Source organism: Saccopteryx bilineata, chromosome 3 (assembly GCF_036850765.1).
Source record: "Saccopteryx bilineata isolate mSacBil1 chromosome 3, mSacBil1_pri_phased_curated, whole genome shotgun sequence".
NCBI lineage: Eukaryota > Metazoa > Chordata > Mammalia > Chiroptera > Emballonuridae > Saccopteryx > Saccopteryx bilineata.
Window position 1 is genome coordinate 301,450,047 of NC_089492.1, and position 17,561 is coordinate 301,467,607.

General features: G+C 47.9%; 1 protein-coding gene across 1 annotated transcript in view; it reads right to left on the reverse strand.

Annotated features, from left to right (window-relative positions):
- LOC136331970 (leukocyte immunoglobulin-like receptor subfamily A member 6) overlaps positions 1-16,188 on the reverse strand; it is a 33,125-nt gene extending 16,937 nt beyond the window's left edge. Inside the window, exons 1-6 of the mRNA XM_066271165.1 lie at positions 15,953-16,188; positions 15,775-15,810; positions 15,260-15,544; positions 14,988-15,113; positions 14,335-14,631; positions 13,788-14,090 (exon numbers count right to left, since the gene is read on the reverse strand). Of these exons, the coding sequence (XP_066127262.1) occupies positions 13,788-14,090; positions 14,335-14,631; positions 14,988-15,113; positions 15,260-15,544; positions 15,775-15,810; positions 15,953-15,986 (1,081 nt within the window). The 5' untranslated portion in view covers positions 15,987-16,188. The remainder of the gene's footprint in view (positions 1-13,787; positions 14,091-14,334; positions 14,632-14,987; positions 15,114-15,259; positions 15,545-15,774; positions 15,811-15,952) is intronic.
- Positions 16,189-17,561: the final 1,373 nt, after the last annotated feature.

Sequence of the window (17,561 nt, forward strand, 5' to 3'; positions counted from 1 at the left end):
TCCACAATCCTTACTTGTGTCTATTTTTAGTGGTTGTCATCTAAGTTCCTGGGAAAGATCTCCCTGTACTTTCTGTACTTTTTCATCTTGTAATCTCCTTGTCAAGTTTTGGAGTCAATATTTTCCTCAGCTGACAAAATGCATTGGGGTGTACTTTATTTTATTTTATTTTTTGGACAGACAGAGACAGACCAGATACAAAGGAAGAGAGGTGAAAAGCATCAATGCATAGTTGTGGCATTTTAGTTGTTCATTGATTGCATTCTCTATGTGCCTTCATGGAGGGGAACAGGAGACAGCAAAGCCAATTACCACTTGCTCAAGCCAGCGTCCTTGGTCTTCAACCAGAGACCTTTGGGCTCAAGGTAGTGACCATGGCGTCATGTCTATGATGCCACGCTCAAGCCAGCGCCCTCAGGGTTTTGAACATGGTTCCTTTACATCCCAGGATGATGCTCTATCTACTGTGCCACCGCCTGGACAAGTGGGGTGTACATCTTTTTCTACTCTCAGAAAATGTTTGCATAAGTCTGATGTGTGTGTGTGTGTGTTTCATAACTGCATAAGTATTTGGAAAGAATAACCAAAGAAACCTCTTGAACTGATATATTTATATGTTGCAAAGTGATGACCACCACATTAGTCAACACATCCATCTTACAGGAGTTGACTTTTCTTTCTGTGTTGAGTGCACTTACTCTCTTAGCAACACTCAAGAACATGATACGGCATCGTTAGTTATAGTCACCATGCTGTACATTAGGTCCCTGGAATTTGTCCATCTCGGAACTGGAAGTTTGTGCCTTTTAGTCAGTATCTCTCCATTGCTTCCTCCCTCAACCACTGGTAACTGACATTCTACTGTTTGCTTCTATTTGTTTTGACTTTTTAATATTCCATAGTGTTCAGTGGTAGGGCAATTTTTATTGCAAAATCAATGTAATGTATTCAATGTATATATATAAAGTGATACGAATTTTCTATTAACTCTTAGGTCTATTAGCATTGTGCATGTGAAGCTGTCTAGTCTACATTTTATAGCACATTGGCGTCAGACTGTTTATAATGTTATGTTATGTATTTCAAATCAGTAGTGTCTGTTGATGCGGTCCTGGTAGTGACAGTGTACATCTCTCTTTTTTCCTTGTCTACTGTGTCTAAGATTTAGGTGTGATTGAATTTTTCAAAAATGAAATTTTTTGGTTCCTTTTTTTTCTTTCTTTTTGTTTGTCCTCATTAGTAGCTACCCATTATTATATCTCTCCTTCTATCTTCATTTAGAAGCCTTTGCTATTCTTCTTCTAAATCCTTGATGTAATAAATTAAGTAATTAATCTTTCAGGCTTTTTTTGGTAACATATTCACTTATACTTCTTATTTTTCTAATTTCATAGATTTAATGTATAAATATGTTATTAATTTAAGACATTCTCTCACTTTCTGTCAACAATTAATTCACACATTGATTATTGAGAAGGCTGTTGCATTGTTTTCAAAATGTAGAGATATTAGTTATTGTTTGTTGCAGAATCAATGGACTCCTAGAGGGTTCTGGGGGCTGCTGGGCATCCATGTCAGGACTCTAGGCTGCTGGGGTCACTAGCTCAGTGTCCAGGGGGATGGTTCTCATGACTTCTGGAGTCCCTGCAGGTCCCTTCCTGGAGTGTGGGGTCTGGGTCTTCCCTGGGCTAGTTAATGGTCCGAGCAGCATGCAGGCTGGACTCGTCTGGGGGCTCCTTCAACGGAGAGGAAGGGGGTGCAGTTGTCTCCCGTCTGAGGTGTGTGTGGTCCAGCTGGGCGTAGGTCACATTCTGCAAGGGGTCAGAGGCATCAGCTGGAGCCAGAGCCGGGGGACAGTGAGGAGATGGAATGTGGTTGAGGTTGGGGGAGTCTGGGAACTTGGGAAGCATAAGACCCACCTGACTGTCCATCTGCCTGACTCCTTCTGCATGTCTGCCCTTCATGTCAAGCAATCTACCTGAGAGGGAGGAATGAGAGGTGGCCATTCCCTGCTTGAGTCTGGATCTTGAGTGGTTTATCTGGGTGTACGTCACTCCCTGGGGGACTTCATTGTGCCTGTTCTGCTGCAGAGAGAGTGAGTCAGAGACAGTGTCCTCTGGTTCCACTGGTGACACCTTCCAGTCATGTATCTACCTATTGTCAGAGTGATGATGTTAAACTTTAAATCAGATTAGGTCACTCTCCTGATGGAACCTGCAGGGTTCCTAAGCCTTGTGGCATCTGGATGGTTCTACGGTTCTGATTCTTATCCTAACGTGTTATCTCTTGCTCATTTGGCTCCAGCCTCAAGGCCCATCATAGTGAAGAAGTGTGTCTTCCTCAGTACCTTTGCCCCTGCTATTTTCTCTGTTCTCACCCACACCAATGTGCTCTATCCCCTGCTCCTGCTTTATTTTTCTCACAGCACTTGCTCTCTAGGACACTGTCCCCTTGTTTGCACAGTGTCTCCCTCCCCTACAGGTGAGCTGGAGGAGTGTGGAGACTGTGTTGCTCAGGGCTGCACTGTGGCCCCTAAAAGGAGCTGGTAAACAGTGAGCTCCTGTCACATCTGCTGGTGAATGAATGAAGGTGACCGTGGGAACTTGTGCATGATTAACTTATTAATGCGACCTCCTGAGACCTGGGGCCACACAAGGTCACACAGAGGACTAGGAGCCAGCAAAGGGACCACATAGGAGGGGTTATAATGTCACAAGAAACTAGGAGGAGTGAGTCACAGCAGGATGACCTGGGTGCCCAGAAGGAGAGGTCAGTGTGGGCCGCTCCTGTGAACCAAGTGAGGTGAGGACAGGGAAGTGTCCATTGGATTAAACTGGACAACAAGAAGGTCCTTGGTGGCCTGGACAGGAGCAGGGTCTCACCCAAGAGTCCAGCTTTGCACCCTCCTCCTCAGGCTGTGGGTTCTTCACTGCAACATCTGTTGGGGCACAATGGGGGTGTGCCTCCTGACAGGGTTCCCGAGATCTCAGGTGTTGTGGACCGTTAATGGCAGGAAGCCATTATAGATTCAAGGCTTAGCAAAAGGCTAAGTTCTCCCCCCTCCATCTCCATATTTGGCTTTGATGCTGAGTGTTTGCACCCACTCCACTTCCTTCCTTGGGTTGCAGGAAGCAATATACATACCCTTCCTCTGACTCTGTTTGTTTCAGATGTTTGTAAATTTCACTAATGTATCCTGTTTTTGCCTTGGGAGAGTTCCTGTCTTAGCCTTTGATGTGCAACTTTGTATCAGGGTCCTTGATTTGCATAGGTCCATATAATAAAGCGAACTGGGGCTGTGAGGCACTCAGATACTGCCAGGCAGTTTGAGGAGTCCTCCCGGTCCCATCGGTTTTGTTCTGACAAAGTGTGTTTCCTTAATTCCGCACCGTTATTTGGAGCTGCGCTGGTCCGCGGCAAGTGGCGCCCGAACAGACGACTTGAGTACGAGGAAACTAAAACTGAAGGAAGGTGATGGAACTCCCCAAAGTGAAGTGCGCACAGTGAGTAAAGAAAGTTTTTGGGGAAAGTGTAGTTGGGAGTAAAAGAATATGGGACAGATAGGGTCAAAAATAAGGGACCTTGCCTGACCTGTGGTGGCACAGTGGATAAAGCGTCGACCTGGAAATGCTGAGGTCGCCGGTTCGAAACCCTGGGCTTGCCTGATCAAGGCACATATGGGAGTTGATGCTTCCAGCTCCTCCCCCCTTCTCTCTCTCTGTCTCTCTCTCTCTCCTTCTCTCTCTCTCCTCTCTAAAAATGAATAAATAAAAAGAAATTAAAAAAAAAATAAGGGACCTTTTTGTAAAAATGTTTCCATATGAAGACAAATCATTGTCTGAAGAGTATCAGGGTAAGCCAGAAACAGAGGGATGTGAATATGAGGATAACTTGAAGTCTGAGGATGACAGGGGGGATGAAAAATCCGTGGCTATGGCTGCCTTAGCCGCGGGGCCTCCGCTGCCCTCAGCTCCTTCCTACATTCAACCCTCTGCTCCTCCGTTCCCTTATAGAGCCGATTCCATAGTCTATAGCTCAAATCTGGGAAATCTCCTCTCCAACAATCTATAGACCAGGCTCGAAATATAGGGGAAACAATAGATGGCTTTGCCTGTTTTCCTATTGTGGAAAGACAGGATGATACAGGGAGACTAGTGCGAGAACATGAACCTGTACCTTTTAAAACTCTGAAAGAGCTTAAACTTGCTTGTGCTCAGTATGGGCCTACTGCTCCTTTTACACTTGGTTTATTAGATACCATTAGTGCAAAGGCTCTTCCCCCAAATGACTGGAAGGTGATTGCTCGTGCTTGTCTCTCTGGGGGGTGATTATTTGTTGTGGAAGTCAGACTTTCATGAAAAGGCTATAGAGCTGGATGAGAAAAATCAGCAAGAGGAGGTTGCTGTTACTGTAGATATGTTAACTGGAGAAGGACAGTATGCCCATACGGCAACTCAATTAGAGTATCGACCAGCTATTTATGATATAATTAATCAGCTAGCCACACAGGCATGGAAATGCCTGCCTATTCCAGGGACCAAACCAGAAGAATTTGGTAAAATTAGGCAGGGTGCAGACGAGCGATTTCAAGACTTTGTCTCACGGCTAATTCAAGCAGTTGAAAGAATAGTAGGGGATAAAAATGTGGGAAAGATTTTAATAAAACAACTAGCCTATGAAAATGCTAATTCTGCTTGTCAGGCTGCACTTCGGCCTCACCGCAAGAAGGGAGATATAGAGGATTATATTAGAATATGCGCCGATGTTGGGCCTTCATACATGCAAGGTCTTGCCTTTACCACAGGTAATAAGGCAAGATTTCCAGGACAAAACTTTGATAAAGGACAGAACAAGCGAAGGAAGGAAGGTCAGGGAAGTACTTTCGCCCATGGAAACTGTTTTCAATGCGGGGGTTTGAGGCATTTTGCTAAAAATTGCCCTGCTTTCCCCGGATATTGGTCTCGGCCTCTCCCTCAAGGACAGCCAGCCCTTAAGGCTCCGGACCTCTGCCCACTTTGTAGACATGGGAAACATTGGAAAAATAAGGGGAAGCCTAAATGTACTACCGCAGGGCAGGGAAACGAACAATGGGGCGCTCCCTGGCCCCATCAAACAATAGGTGCCGGCAATGTCAGTGTTTCCTCAGCAAATTCAGATTCCAGCAGGCCAAACATTGCCCAACTATCCCAGGCAACAACAGGCAGTACAGGACTGGACCTCAGTCCCACCTCCCAATTCGTATTGACTCCAGAGATGGGACCTCAAGCCATACCCACTGGAATTTTTGGGCCACTTCCCAGTAACACAGTAGGAATCTTGTTAGGCAAAAGTAGTTTAACTATGAGGGAATTCTTTGTTCTTCCTGGAGTAATAGACTTGAATTATACAGGGGAAATTAAAGTAATGGCTCACACTTTGAGGAATATAGTCACTATCTCCCCTGATATGAAAATTGCTCAATTAATCCTTTTACCTCTTTTAAGACAAGACCAAACCCCTCTAAAGGGACCCTGAGAGAATCAAAGATTTGGTTCCACTGATACTGCCTATTGGATTCAAAAAATAGGTCAGGAACGCCCTGAAATGGAACTAACAATAGAAGGGCGTAAATTTAAAGGGCTTTTAGATACTGGGGCTGATGTATCTGTTATTGCTAAGCTACATTGGCCTCCTTCCTGGCCCACTCATGCAGCAGCCACAGAATTACAAGGTATAGGGCAGAGTAAATCCCCTCAACAAAGTTCTAGTTTTTTACAATGGGAAGATAAAGAAGGTCATTCTGGATTTTTTCAGCCTTATGTGCTCCCTGGATTGCCAGTTAATTTGTGGGGTAGAGATGTTTTGAAAAATATGGGGGCATTGCTAGTCAGTCCTAATAGTTTAGTTAGCACTCAAATGCTTGATCAGGGATTTTTGCCCACTAAGGGTCTAGGGAAAGAACAGCGAGGAATTCTCACCCCCATAGAAGTGGCACCCAATACCAGAAGGCATGGATTAGGATATCAAAATTTAGCATAGGGGCCTTGGTAGCTCCTGCTACCCCAATAATGCACTGTGCAGACCCAATTACTTGGAAATCAGATAATCCTGTATGGGTAGACCAATGGCCCCTTTCTCAGGAGAAACTTAGGGCAGCTGCTCAATTGGTACAGGAACAGCTACAGCTTGGGCACATTGAACCATCTAATAGTCCATGGAATACGCCTATATTTGTCATTAAAAAGAAATCAGGAAACTGGAGGCTATTACAAGATTTGAGAGCAATAAATAAGACTATGGAAATTATGGGTCCTCTCCAGCTAGGACTCCCTTCTCCTACTGCCATTCCATGGAACTATCATCTTATAGTTGTTGATTTGAAGGATTGCTTTTTTACTATTCCTTTAAGCCCTCATGATTGCAAGCGTTTTGCATTCAGTGTTCCTTCACTTAATTTTCAGGCTCCCATGGAGCGATACCAGTGGAGAGTTTTGCCTCAAGGTATGGCTAATAGTCCTACCTTGTGCCAAAAATATGTTGCTCAAGCCATCTCTCCAGTACAAAGGTAACACCCTAAGGCATACATAATTCATTATATGGATGATATTCTTATTGCTCATCCAGATAAAGACACTGTGTTGACCATTTTGCAACAACTAGAATATTCTCTGAAAAAATCAGGAATTTATATAGCTCCTGAAAAGGTACAGCAATCTTTACCTTTTTCTTATTTAGGACAAATTATTGAGGGACAACAAATTCGCCCACAGAAAATAGAAATCAGGACAGATCATTTGCAAACTTTAAACGATTTCCAGAAACTGTTAGGAGACATTAATTGGCTTAGACCTTCCTTGAAATTAACTACTGGAGAACTGAAGCCACTTTTTGATATTCTTAGAGGCTCAGCTGAACCAGCTTCTCCTCGGCTACTTATACCTGCGGGACAACAAGCTTTAAAGCTTGTAGAAAAGGCCTTGCAGCAAGCACAACTAAAGTGCATAAATCCTGAGGAATCAATTGCCCTACTAATATGTCCCTCAAGTTACACTCCAACAGGACTATTGTGGCAAGCTTCAGGTCCTATTGAATGGCTTCATTTAGCTGTTACTCCTAAGAAAGTTTTATCTCCATATTTTGATCTTGTTGCCTCCTTGATTATCAAGGGGCGTGGGCGACTCTTGCAGCTTATAGGTTTTGAGCCACAGACTGTTGTTCCTTTTTCAAAGGATCAACAACAATGGCTCTGGGAAACTTCCACAAAATGGCAAATCGCTTTTGCAAATTTTACAGGCCAAATTGATTCTCACTACCCAGCTGATAAAATAGTTCAATTTTCATTAATTACTACCTTTATATTTCCTAAGACAATTGTTAATGAGCCCATTCCTGAAGCACCTACAATCTTTACTGACGGATCCAGCTCAGGAATAGCAGGCTTAATAATCAATGGACAGCTTTATACTGAAACAGTCACCTTAAAATCAGCCCAAAGAGTAGAATTACATGCCATTATCATGGCTTTTCAGCATTTGCCATACTCCTCCTTTAATTTATATACAGACAGCAGATATTTACTTATGGTTGTTTCCACTATAGAGACTGCTGTCTTAGGGACAACTGCTGATGAGGAACTATTTCAGCAGTTCCTCCTTCTTCAAAGACTTGTACAGTCAACATACAGCTCTGTGTTTTATAGGACATATTCGAGCTCACTCCATGCTCCCTGGAGCTTTAGCGCAAGGGAATGCCCTTGTTGATCAAGCTACCCAAAAGAAAATTATTGGAGCAACCATGACAGATCAAGCAATTCAGTCTCATACTATCCATCACCAGAACGCTGCAGCCCTGCGTAAACAGTTTCAACTTTCTCGGGAAGCAGCACGGCAGATTGTTAAATCTTGTCCAAGGTGCCCTATATTACAATCTGTCCCTTCGTTTGGAATTAACCCTCGAGGACTTCTACCGGGACAACTTTGGCAAATGGATGTTACTCATATACCTTCATTTGGCAAACAATCCTTTGTCCACGTTACAGTAGATACTTATTCTGGATTTATAGTAGCCTCTGCCAGAACAGGAGAGGCTGCTAAACATGTTATAGCTCATTGCTTGTATGCATTTTCTATTATTGGACTTCCTAAACTGATTAAAACTGACAACGCTCCTGCATATGTAGGAAAAGCATTTACTACATTTTGTCAGACTTTTGGACTTGACCTAAGGACGGGAATTCCTTACAATCCCCAGGGTCAAGGCATTGTAGAGCGTGCACATCAAACACTTAAAAACCAATTGGAAAAAATTAAAAAAGGGGAATTATACCCTCAAACTCCTGCAAATCTTCTTTGTCATGCTCTTTTCACTTTAAATTTTTTGAATACTGATGTACAGGGTCATTCAGCATCAGAGAGACTCTGGAACCCTGCAAGGAAAGCCTTCCCTGAAGTGCGATGGAGGGACCCACTCACAGGAATCTGGCAAGGGCCAGACCCTGTTCTCTTATGGGGCCGAGGATATGTGTGTGTTTTTCCTAGGTCTGCTGAAGCACCTCGGTGGATCCCTGAACGACTGGTGAGACACCATGATTCTAGATGAGAGACTCACTTCACAAGAGCAATTTCATAAGACTTATTTTACTATACTCTCTTCCCTTTCTCAATTATTATTATCTAATTTTTTAATGTTTTAAATCAATTTATTTCTTTTCTGCTCCATTGCTTGAAAAGAGGGTGAAAGGGGGGCCTGATTTGGGTATTGCTGAACAGAAATCTCATACGGCCGTCTTGAGATTTTTCGAGAGAGACCTCTGTTTAGTATATATCCTTATTACGTTCCTATTAAGATAGCCCTACTTAAGATCAAGCAGGCCATAGTTTAATCTCTAAAACCCCGGGTTTCACTCTTGATTTGTGTGATTGTATGTGAAGTTTTTGTTTAATGTCTAAGTGTTTTTGTTTATAAGGCCTGAATTAAGTCCTTACATGAAAAGTAATGATGATAATAGTTTTGGAAGTGCCGGCTGTAGTATTGAAAACAAAACGGGAATAATTTCATTTCCCTATATAAATATAATTTTGTTTGGAATAAGTAGCACACGCTCATTTTGGATCCAAAAGACTTGCTGGTTTGGCCAGGCTGCTCCAGGCCGCAAGTGAAAGGCTTGAAGCAGCATAGATTTACATAATAAAGGTGTAAAGATTTTTTTTTGCTGTAGAAGAATAATGAAGATCACAATGGGATTTTTCAGTTTTGATATGTACTCTCTAAAGTGCCTGTTAATTAATGTTAAGGGGGTGTTTTGATAAGTGTGGGAATGTTGTTTGGAGGTGCTTTTACTCTATTTTTGTTAAAAGTTAACAAAGTCAAAAATTTCTTGCAATAGAAGTCAAAATATTGTAAAGTGTGATTCAATTATAAATAATATAAAAAGAAAGGGGGGGGGAGTCATGTCCTGGAGCTCCTGCAGGTCTACCCTGTTACGCTTTTTACTTCAAACTGTTTATCTTGAATGCTGATGTACAAGAGATGCCCAAATTTTTGTCCTGCAAACTACTACCCTTTTTTTTACTTTTATTTGATTCCAGCTAATGACACTGTTTTGTTCTATTCTGAATAGCTCCAGATATATAGGCAGATAGGGACCCTCAAGCCCCTCAGCAAGATCTTCTGAGCATGGCTTTTAAGGTACCAAGAGGCCGAAAAAGCCCAAAGGAGATCAGGTAAAATACTAGCTCTTGGCATACACCCTCAGAGGCTCCAACGCTCCAACTGGAACTTCATCAGGGCCCTGCTTCAATAGTGGAAAGGATGATCATTTAAGCCAAAGCCTGCCAGGCTTACATGCCTTTGCTGTGAGGAAGAAGGGACACACTGGAAGGTGGGCTTCCCCCTCGCTCCTCTAAGGGAGGGTTCAGTCTCTTCCAGCCCTGCTCCAGCCACCTGTGACCTAACCTTGCCCAGAATACTGGGATTTGCCACTGAAGGCTAAAAGGTGCCCAGGGCCGTCGGCCCCATCTTCGACACTGTGGACGAGCCTGGGGTATTTCTTCCAAGTAGCTGGTAGACTGGTCTCATTTACACAAGGGTCATTTAACTAGGTCTTGCCTGAATATTCAGGTTTTTTATTCTTCCCTTGAAGATCTCTGTTGTGGGTATTGATAGTCCTGTTTTCTGCTGCTTTGATTAATATATAGTCTTTCTTTTATTCCTCCTGCCTCAATGCCCCACTCATAGTTTAGGCTAGGACCTACTCCTAATTCAGAGCTCCTTTTTTCCTTTTTTGCCAACTTACAAATTTACCTCTGCCACCCAGCTTAGTGTATCCCAAGGTTCTCCTCACCACTCTATGGCTGTAAAGCTCCAGTATAGGACTCCTGGGTTCATCTTTCCAGTTTAAAGAAAACGGAAGCTCCGTCTTCATGCGTGCTGCAGATGGCTTTTCCAGTCTACCTGGGTCATTGCCAGCTGGGAAGCAGCGGTCATTGGGACTTTGATGCTAGCTGCAGAGTGTGGAAGTGTGACAGCAATTCCAGTGCCATGTGGACTTCTCCTGAAAGTGGACTTTTCCTGGACTCCTGCTCCTGTGACAGTTTTTGATGGACTGAACTGGGGTTGGGTTGCATTTGCAGAGATTTGGAATGGTGTTGGTGCCAACTTGGACTTGGTGAACACTTTAAGGATATTACTTTTTTATAGATTCTTGTTGTATTAGCTTAAAGAGTTTGCTTAAAGGCTTTGATCACTGTGATGTATTGGTATACTTGTTTTGGGTATCTGTTAGCATTGGCTATACTAATTTTGTGTTTGTTTTGTATTTTTTCCATCTGCCTCCAAATTAGAAAATCAGATGAGTGCAAATCTCAGCACACAAATTAAAAAGAAAAGGGGGATATGTTGTGGACCGTTAATGGCAGGAAGTCATTATAGATTCAAGGCTTAGCAAAAGGCTAAGTTCTCCCCCCTCCATCTCCGTATTTGGCTTTGATGCTGAGTGTTTGCACCCACTCCACTTCCTTCCTTGGGTTGCAGGAAGCAATATACATACCCTTCCTCTGACTCTGTTTGTTTCAGATGTTTGTAAATTTCACTAATGTATCCTGTTTTTGCCTTGGGAGAGTTCCTGTCTTAGCCTTTGATGTGCAACTTTGTATCAGGGTCCTTGATTTGCATAGGTCCATATAATAAAGCGAACTGGGGTTGTGAGGCACTCAGATGCTGCCAGGCAGTTTGAGGAGTCCTCCCGGTCCCATCGGTTTTGTTCTGACAAAGTGTGTTTCCTTAATTCCGCACCGTTATTTGGAGCTGCGCTGGTCCACGGCACTCAGGGCTGCAAACCCTGCCTGCTCCCAGATGGGCCACTAACCCAGGGGTGAGGGGAAGTGCCAGGTCATGCAGTGAGGATGTCAGTCTTTTCCTCCCTTGACACCCACAGCCTCCCAGCGTATCCTGTGTCCCTCCCTCCAGCAAAGTTCTCTTTTCCCTCTCAGAGGGGTTCTTCCTGGGCATCTGTTGCTGGTCTGCATTTGGGGAGACAGACAGGCATGTTAGGGGCAGAGAGGGGCCCTGGGAAGTCTGAGGGTCTTCAGGGCAGGTATTTCCTGACCTGCCAGCCTCTGTCTTTGGGCTCTAGGCCCATGGCCCCCCTCAGGAGATTGGGCATGACCCTCACTTTGGCCTGGTCAACACCCCTTCCTGTGAGATTCCAGAGGAAAGAAGGAAACCTTAATACACACATGTGTATATATTTAAATATTTCATGAGACTGACAATGATACAAGTTTATCTTATATTTGTATATCTATGTGGATGAGTGTTTTCTTTCCAGATTTTCTGATTTGAGATTCTGGAGAGATATTTTTCTCAGCTGATATTCTTTATCTATTTAATTTTCCTGTGGCTGCTGCCCTGAATGACCCTTTTGTTGACCAATATCACCCTGTCCCTACTCACCCCATGTCGTGCTTTTGCTCTAATGCTGGTGTCAGAGGAGGAGGAGAAAAAAGAGGAGGGTTAGCAGTAGGACCGGGACCACCAAGACCACAGTCAGGATAATCTGGTACCATTTGAGACCTTGGACATGAATGACATCATGAATGAGCCAATGATGCCATTTAATGAGCACCTACTGTGTGCGAGGCACATGCTGGGGGCTGTCATTTATCTTCTCTTCCTCTTCCCACAGTCAGGCACAGGGATTGCTGACCCTGCCCCCATGGCATTGAGGCTCAGAGAAGTTCACCACCTGCCCCAGGTCACCCAGCCTGGACGGGGCAGGGCTGGGCCTCGAACCCAGGACTGTGGGCTCCCTGTGCTGTCCTCATGCTGCCCTCCCCCAGGTGGACACCAGCTTCACGCTCTGGGCTTCTCATCTGTAGGGGCCTGTCCATGTCTCTTCTGGAGCTGAGGGTCCTTCCTTATTGCCATTCCCCCAGCACAGCAGGGACACAGGTTGGACAGGGGAGTGGGGAGGGCTCTATGTCCCCTGGGACTCCTCTCCATCCTGCAGGGCCCTGATACTTTACTGGGTGGGTCAGGCTAGACTGGGGGCCCTGCTCTCCTGAGCTCTGTGAGGACCCCTATGTCACCTGACCTCACAGCAGCCTGTGAGCAGGATGGGACCAGGGATGAACAGACAAGAACCCGACACTCAGAGGAGAGAAGGGACAGCCTGGCCCCACAGCAGGAGCAGCAGAGCCGGGAGCTGACCCAGGTCTGAGTCCCGTCCCCTCTCTCCTCTGAGCTGTGTGAGCTGAGGGACAGGACATGGATGCCTTGGAACCCTGTCATATCAGTCCCTCCCTTCACAGTGTCAGCAGCACTGCTACAGAGGGGACACTCTCCATAACATCACACCCTGGGGGCTCCCCTGAGAGCCCCCTCTCCCAGGAGCTCAGAGCCTGAACTGAAAGGAAGTCTGAGCTCTGGGCCATGATTCTCTCCTTTTACACTTGGGGACACTGAGGCCCCACAGGGGAAGGTGTGTCCATGTCAGTGTCTCCACAGGAGCCTGAACCCCAATGACTCAGCCCCTGTCCCCTGTGGACCCAGATACCACCTCCCCAAGGCGATTCTGACTTACCCCTCTGTGTGCCTGACTCTGTGGGGGACAGGAGCTGGTCATCGGGCCTCCTGGGGATCAGGATGGGGTGAGGGTGGGGGCTGCCTTCTCCCTACCGGACCCCAGGAGCTCCTCCCCCAGCCTGGGCCTTAACATCTCCCTCTGCCATGGCCATATAATATCATCTGTCAACTACTTCACTCACCCTCCTGCAGGCCTGACTTCTCAGGGGATACAGATGCATCCTCAGAGCCCCGAGAGCACCGTTTCTTCCCTAAAACATTTCCCCACTTCCAAACCCCCTGGAACACAAGCCTGTCCTTAAGTGTCTGGGGGGCATCAGATCCTCTGAGAGACTCAGAACCGCCCTGAGGTGGGCTGTGCTCCCTCTGAGCAGAGTTCTTAGGATCTCACCGGCTGTGGAGATGGGCCCTGTGGGGCAGGCTGGGGTGTCCCTTCCTGGAAGGAAGACAGAGGGGGCAGGAGTCTAGGGCTGACCCTGGAGTCTTCACCTCACTTAGACTCATCCTGCTCCTGCTGTGAGGCCCCAGCAACAACCTCCAGGGGCCCACCTGGCACCTTTCGGACCTGGGTGAGGGGAGGCTATAAGAGGGAAAAGAGTTTCTAAGGGGCATATATATAGGAGACCATCCTTACAGCCCCCTCATTCCCCTTTCAGCACATAATTCTTCTGAAGACAGAACCCTGAGCTGACAGCTCAGAAAGTTCAGGGTCAGTGTCCCCTCACCTGAGACCAGGAGCTCCAGGGTCTCACTGGGCTGTGACAGCAGGTAGGGGTTGGTGTTCTGTGAGCTGTAGCACCTGTAGGTCCCCCCGTGGGCTGAGGTCACAGGACGCATGGAGAACTCTGCCTGGTACTGCGGAGCTTGGAGCTCTGATCTAAGACGCAGGGGGGGATCAGCTGTCCCCACCTTGGACAGAAGGAAAGTGTCCATTGGGCTCTGTGACTGACACAACAGGGTCACATTATCTCCTGAGGCCACCGTGGGGCCTGGCTGCACCGAGAGGGAGGGTCTGTCAGGGAGCTGTCCTAGAGAGAGGGAGGTGGGTGAGGGGCTGCCTGCCACCTGTTCTGACCTGAGAGTCAGCAGCCCTCTCTCTGAGGACCCTCCTCCTGTCTGTCTCTGTTTCTCTGAGTCTCCCCTCCCCTCCCATCATCTGTCTCTCTCTGTCTCCCTCCCTGGTCTTGCACGTTCACTCTGCCCATCATCTGAGATCCCCCAGCAGGGCCTGTGCAGAGTCTGGGTCCCTGACTGAACCCACAGGCCCCTCACCTGCCACCAGGATGTCCACGGGGTCACTGGGGGCTGACCACTCAGAGGAGAGGCTGTGTCCACCGTAGCATCTGTACCGGCCCCCGTGGGAGCTGCTCACAGTGTCCAGGGAGAAGTTGGCCTGAGAGAGCCCAGCCTGGGGCTGCAGGACAAGGATCTGGGGGAGGTCATGTCCCCCCTCCTTGGACAGAATAAATCTGTCGTATCCGACATCAGAGTGACACTGGAGGGTCAGGCTCTGTCCAGAGACCACGATGGGGCCCTGCTGGGTCAGGAGGGAGGGCTTCTGAGACACACCTAGGGAGACCAGACATGAGTTACAGGGGTGCTGCTCCCATACACTGTCTTCTCCTGTCCCGGCCCAGGTCTCACTGTCTCTCTCTGTGTCTCTGCTACTCTCACACCACCCTTTCACACAGGGCTCCCCTCCCAGCGAAGACCCCAATAATATGTCTGTTGCCTCAATCTGTGGATGGGTCCAGGATGAGACTCACCAGATACCAGGAGCTCCACGGGTCTGTCTCTGAGGTCTGTCCTTGTGACAGCCATAGCTTCTGAACGTCCATCTGTGGCTGGAGGTCATGGGGCCCACAGGGAACAGGGCCTGGAACTGCCCATTGGGGTGTTGTTCTGAATCCTGGGTCCAGGAGAACCTGTGTTCTCCTTCCTTAGAATAAATTTGCCAAATCCCTCTTCTGAGCCACACTGGAGGGTCAGGTAACCTCCTGAGGTCACGACAGGGCTGGGCAGGGCTGAGAGGCTGGGTTTGCTGTAGAATCCTAGGAGAGGAAAGGGCAGTGTGTTCGATAGGACTCATCCCCCCCCATGCCCCCCAGGACTGGGCTGTGAGAGGGAAGACCCCCTGAGAGCAGACTGCCTTCCTGAGGGCAGAGCTTGATGCTAGGACCCCTGAGTGTCCCCTCACCTGTCACCACCAGCTCCAGGGAGGCACCGCGCTCTGACCAGCCAGTGGAGCTGATGTAGTAACAGTGATATCTCCCTGCAGTGCACTCTGTCATCTGTGCAATGAAGAACTTGGCCTTGTCTCTGGAATCCAGTAACTTCTGTGTGCCCCAGGTCAGTGGGATTCCCTCTTTATGCAGCTTGAATTTCAGAGCTGGCAGGGTCCCCTGACACCAGATAGTCACAGGGCTCCCCCAGGGGATGACCGAGCCTGGCTCAGCCCAGAGGGTGGGTCTGGGAAAGGTCCCTGGAAGAAAATCAGGGACTGGGTCACAAGACAGTCTCCACCCCCAGTTCCCAGCTCTCAGCCCAAACAGCTCAGATGTCCCCCATCTGTCAGCGCCATCTGCTGTGCTCCCCAGCTGCGTGTGTGTGTGTGTGTGTGTGTGTGTGTGTGTGTGTGTGTGTGTGTGTGTGTAGGGGAATCTCTTGTCCTCGATGAGAAATGGGACCTGGGACACTTGGAGACAGACTCACCTGCTTGTGCTTGGGTCCTCAGAGCCACAGTCAGCCCTGAAAGAGAGTTCCTGTGAGAGATCTGTTCCTGAGTCCCCCACCCCAAGAGCCTCCTGAGTCCTGGGGCCCTGACACAGCAGGTCTGGCCCTGGGGCCTTGTCCTTCCCAGACCAGGGTTTCCCCTCCCCCTCATTCTCACCCAGGCAGAGCAGGGCTGTGAGAGCTGGAGTCATGGCATCTCCTGTCTCTGGTCCTGGTGGTGCCAATGGCGGGGTCACAGGGCCTCAGAACAGACAGACAGAAGATGTGGTCCCTCAGAAGCTAGTCCTTCCCATCATGGGGTTGTCATATCAGCAGCCCGACCAGAAAGGCACGGCTCCACCCTGGGAGCCAGTCTCTCAGTTCCTCTTGGCCAAGGCTGGTGTGGAGAGCCGGTGTCTGCCCACACTTCTGAGCACATCAGAGACCCCATTCTACCCACGGGCCGCTGCCTCACTGGCCTGAACTCCTTTGCAGCCCAGAGCCTCAGCACGTACGGAGTATTTGCCATGTAGGGCCCAGAGACACATCACCAAATAACAAAGGCTCAAAGTCCCAGCTCCCAATTTTCAGTTTAGCAAAACATAATTCCAAACTGCATCGCCTCCTCCAAAAAAACAAAAGCAAACAAGATAACAATCGCAACAAGAAAAAGACATGTCCGGTGTAGTAGCTTCTGGTTGCTTCCTCCACGAATCCCCACAAATTAATGTGTCAAAGCAACGCAGCTTCATTATTCCGTCTGTCCGAACATCTGGCGTCAGCATGCATTTAATGTCCCTGGCACGTTCCAAGCCTCCCTGTCTCAAGTGTCCTTACGCTCTCTCATCTTTAAAGCCAGCAGCCCTATCACTTTATCTGAGGCTTTCCTTGTCCCATCTCTCTCTCTCTTTTTAAAAAATTGTTCTTAGGACTTTACTTATTCATTTTTGATAGAGAGAGCGAAAGAAAGGGGGAGGAGCAAGAAGCATCAACTCCCATATGTGCCTTGACCAGGCAAGCCCAGAGTTTGGCTCCGGCGACCTCAGTGTTCCAGGTCGATGCTCTATCCACTGCGCCACTGCAGGCCAGGCACCTTGTCCCAGCTCTTTGGTGCTGTCTCCCCTGCCTCCCTCTTTCCCTGCTAGGGGCTTTGTGATGCCATTAGACTCCCATCTCAACCCCCTTCGCGGTGTCACAACTGCAGAGTCCCTGCGGCCACAGGAGGTGACAGAGTCACAGGGGCGGAAGATTAGGAAGTGCCCGTCCGTAGAGGCGCATTATTCCACCAGCCTGGTGCCTTCAGGGACCTCTTCGGCCACACCGCACACACACCACGGCTGGGCGCTCCCTGTTGTAGCGACGTGACCAATCAGCTTCCGTTGCATGATGGACATCTCATGTCTCATGCTGACTTGGCCGAGACAGCATCTGCGACAGCCCGGTGACCACCCAGACGCTGTTGCACAAAGGAACACAGTTGTCTGAGGAAACAGAGCGGTAGCTCCAAGATGCTAAAATGTCCGTGTGGCGGTTCAGCGGTAGCTCCCCCCTGAGACCCTGTGTAAAGAACTCATCTGCTGCAGGTGCTCTGAATACCATGGGATCTCCCGGGTCCCCCAACCCCGGCGCTGCACAGCCTGGACCCAGTGCCAAGATGTCCCTCCTTCTGGACCCCACCCAAAACCAGCAGCTGCCAAGACACTCCTAAGTGGGCGGAGGAGGCTGCCCAAGGAAAGATATGTGGTCTCCACAAGTCAGTGATTGAGGTGTTTGTACCAGTTGAGATA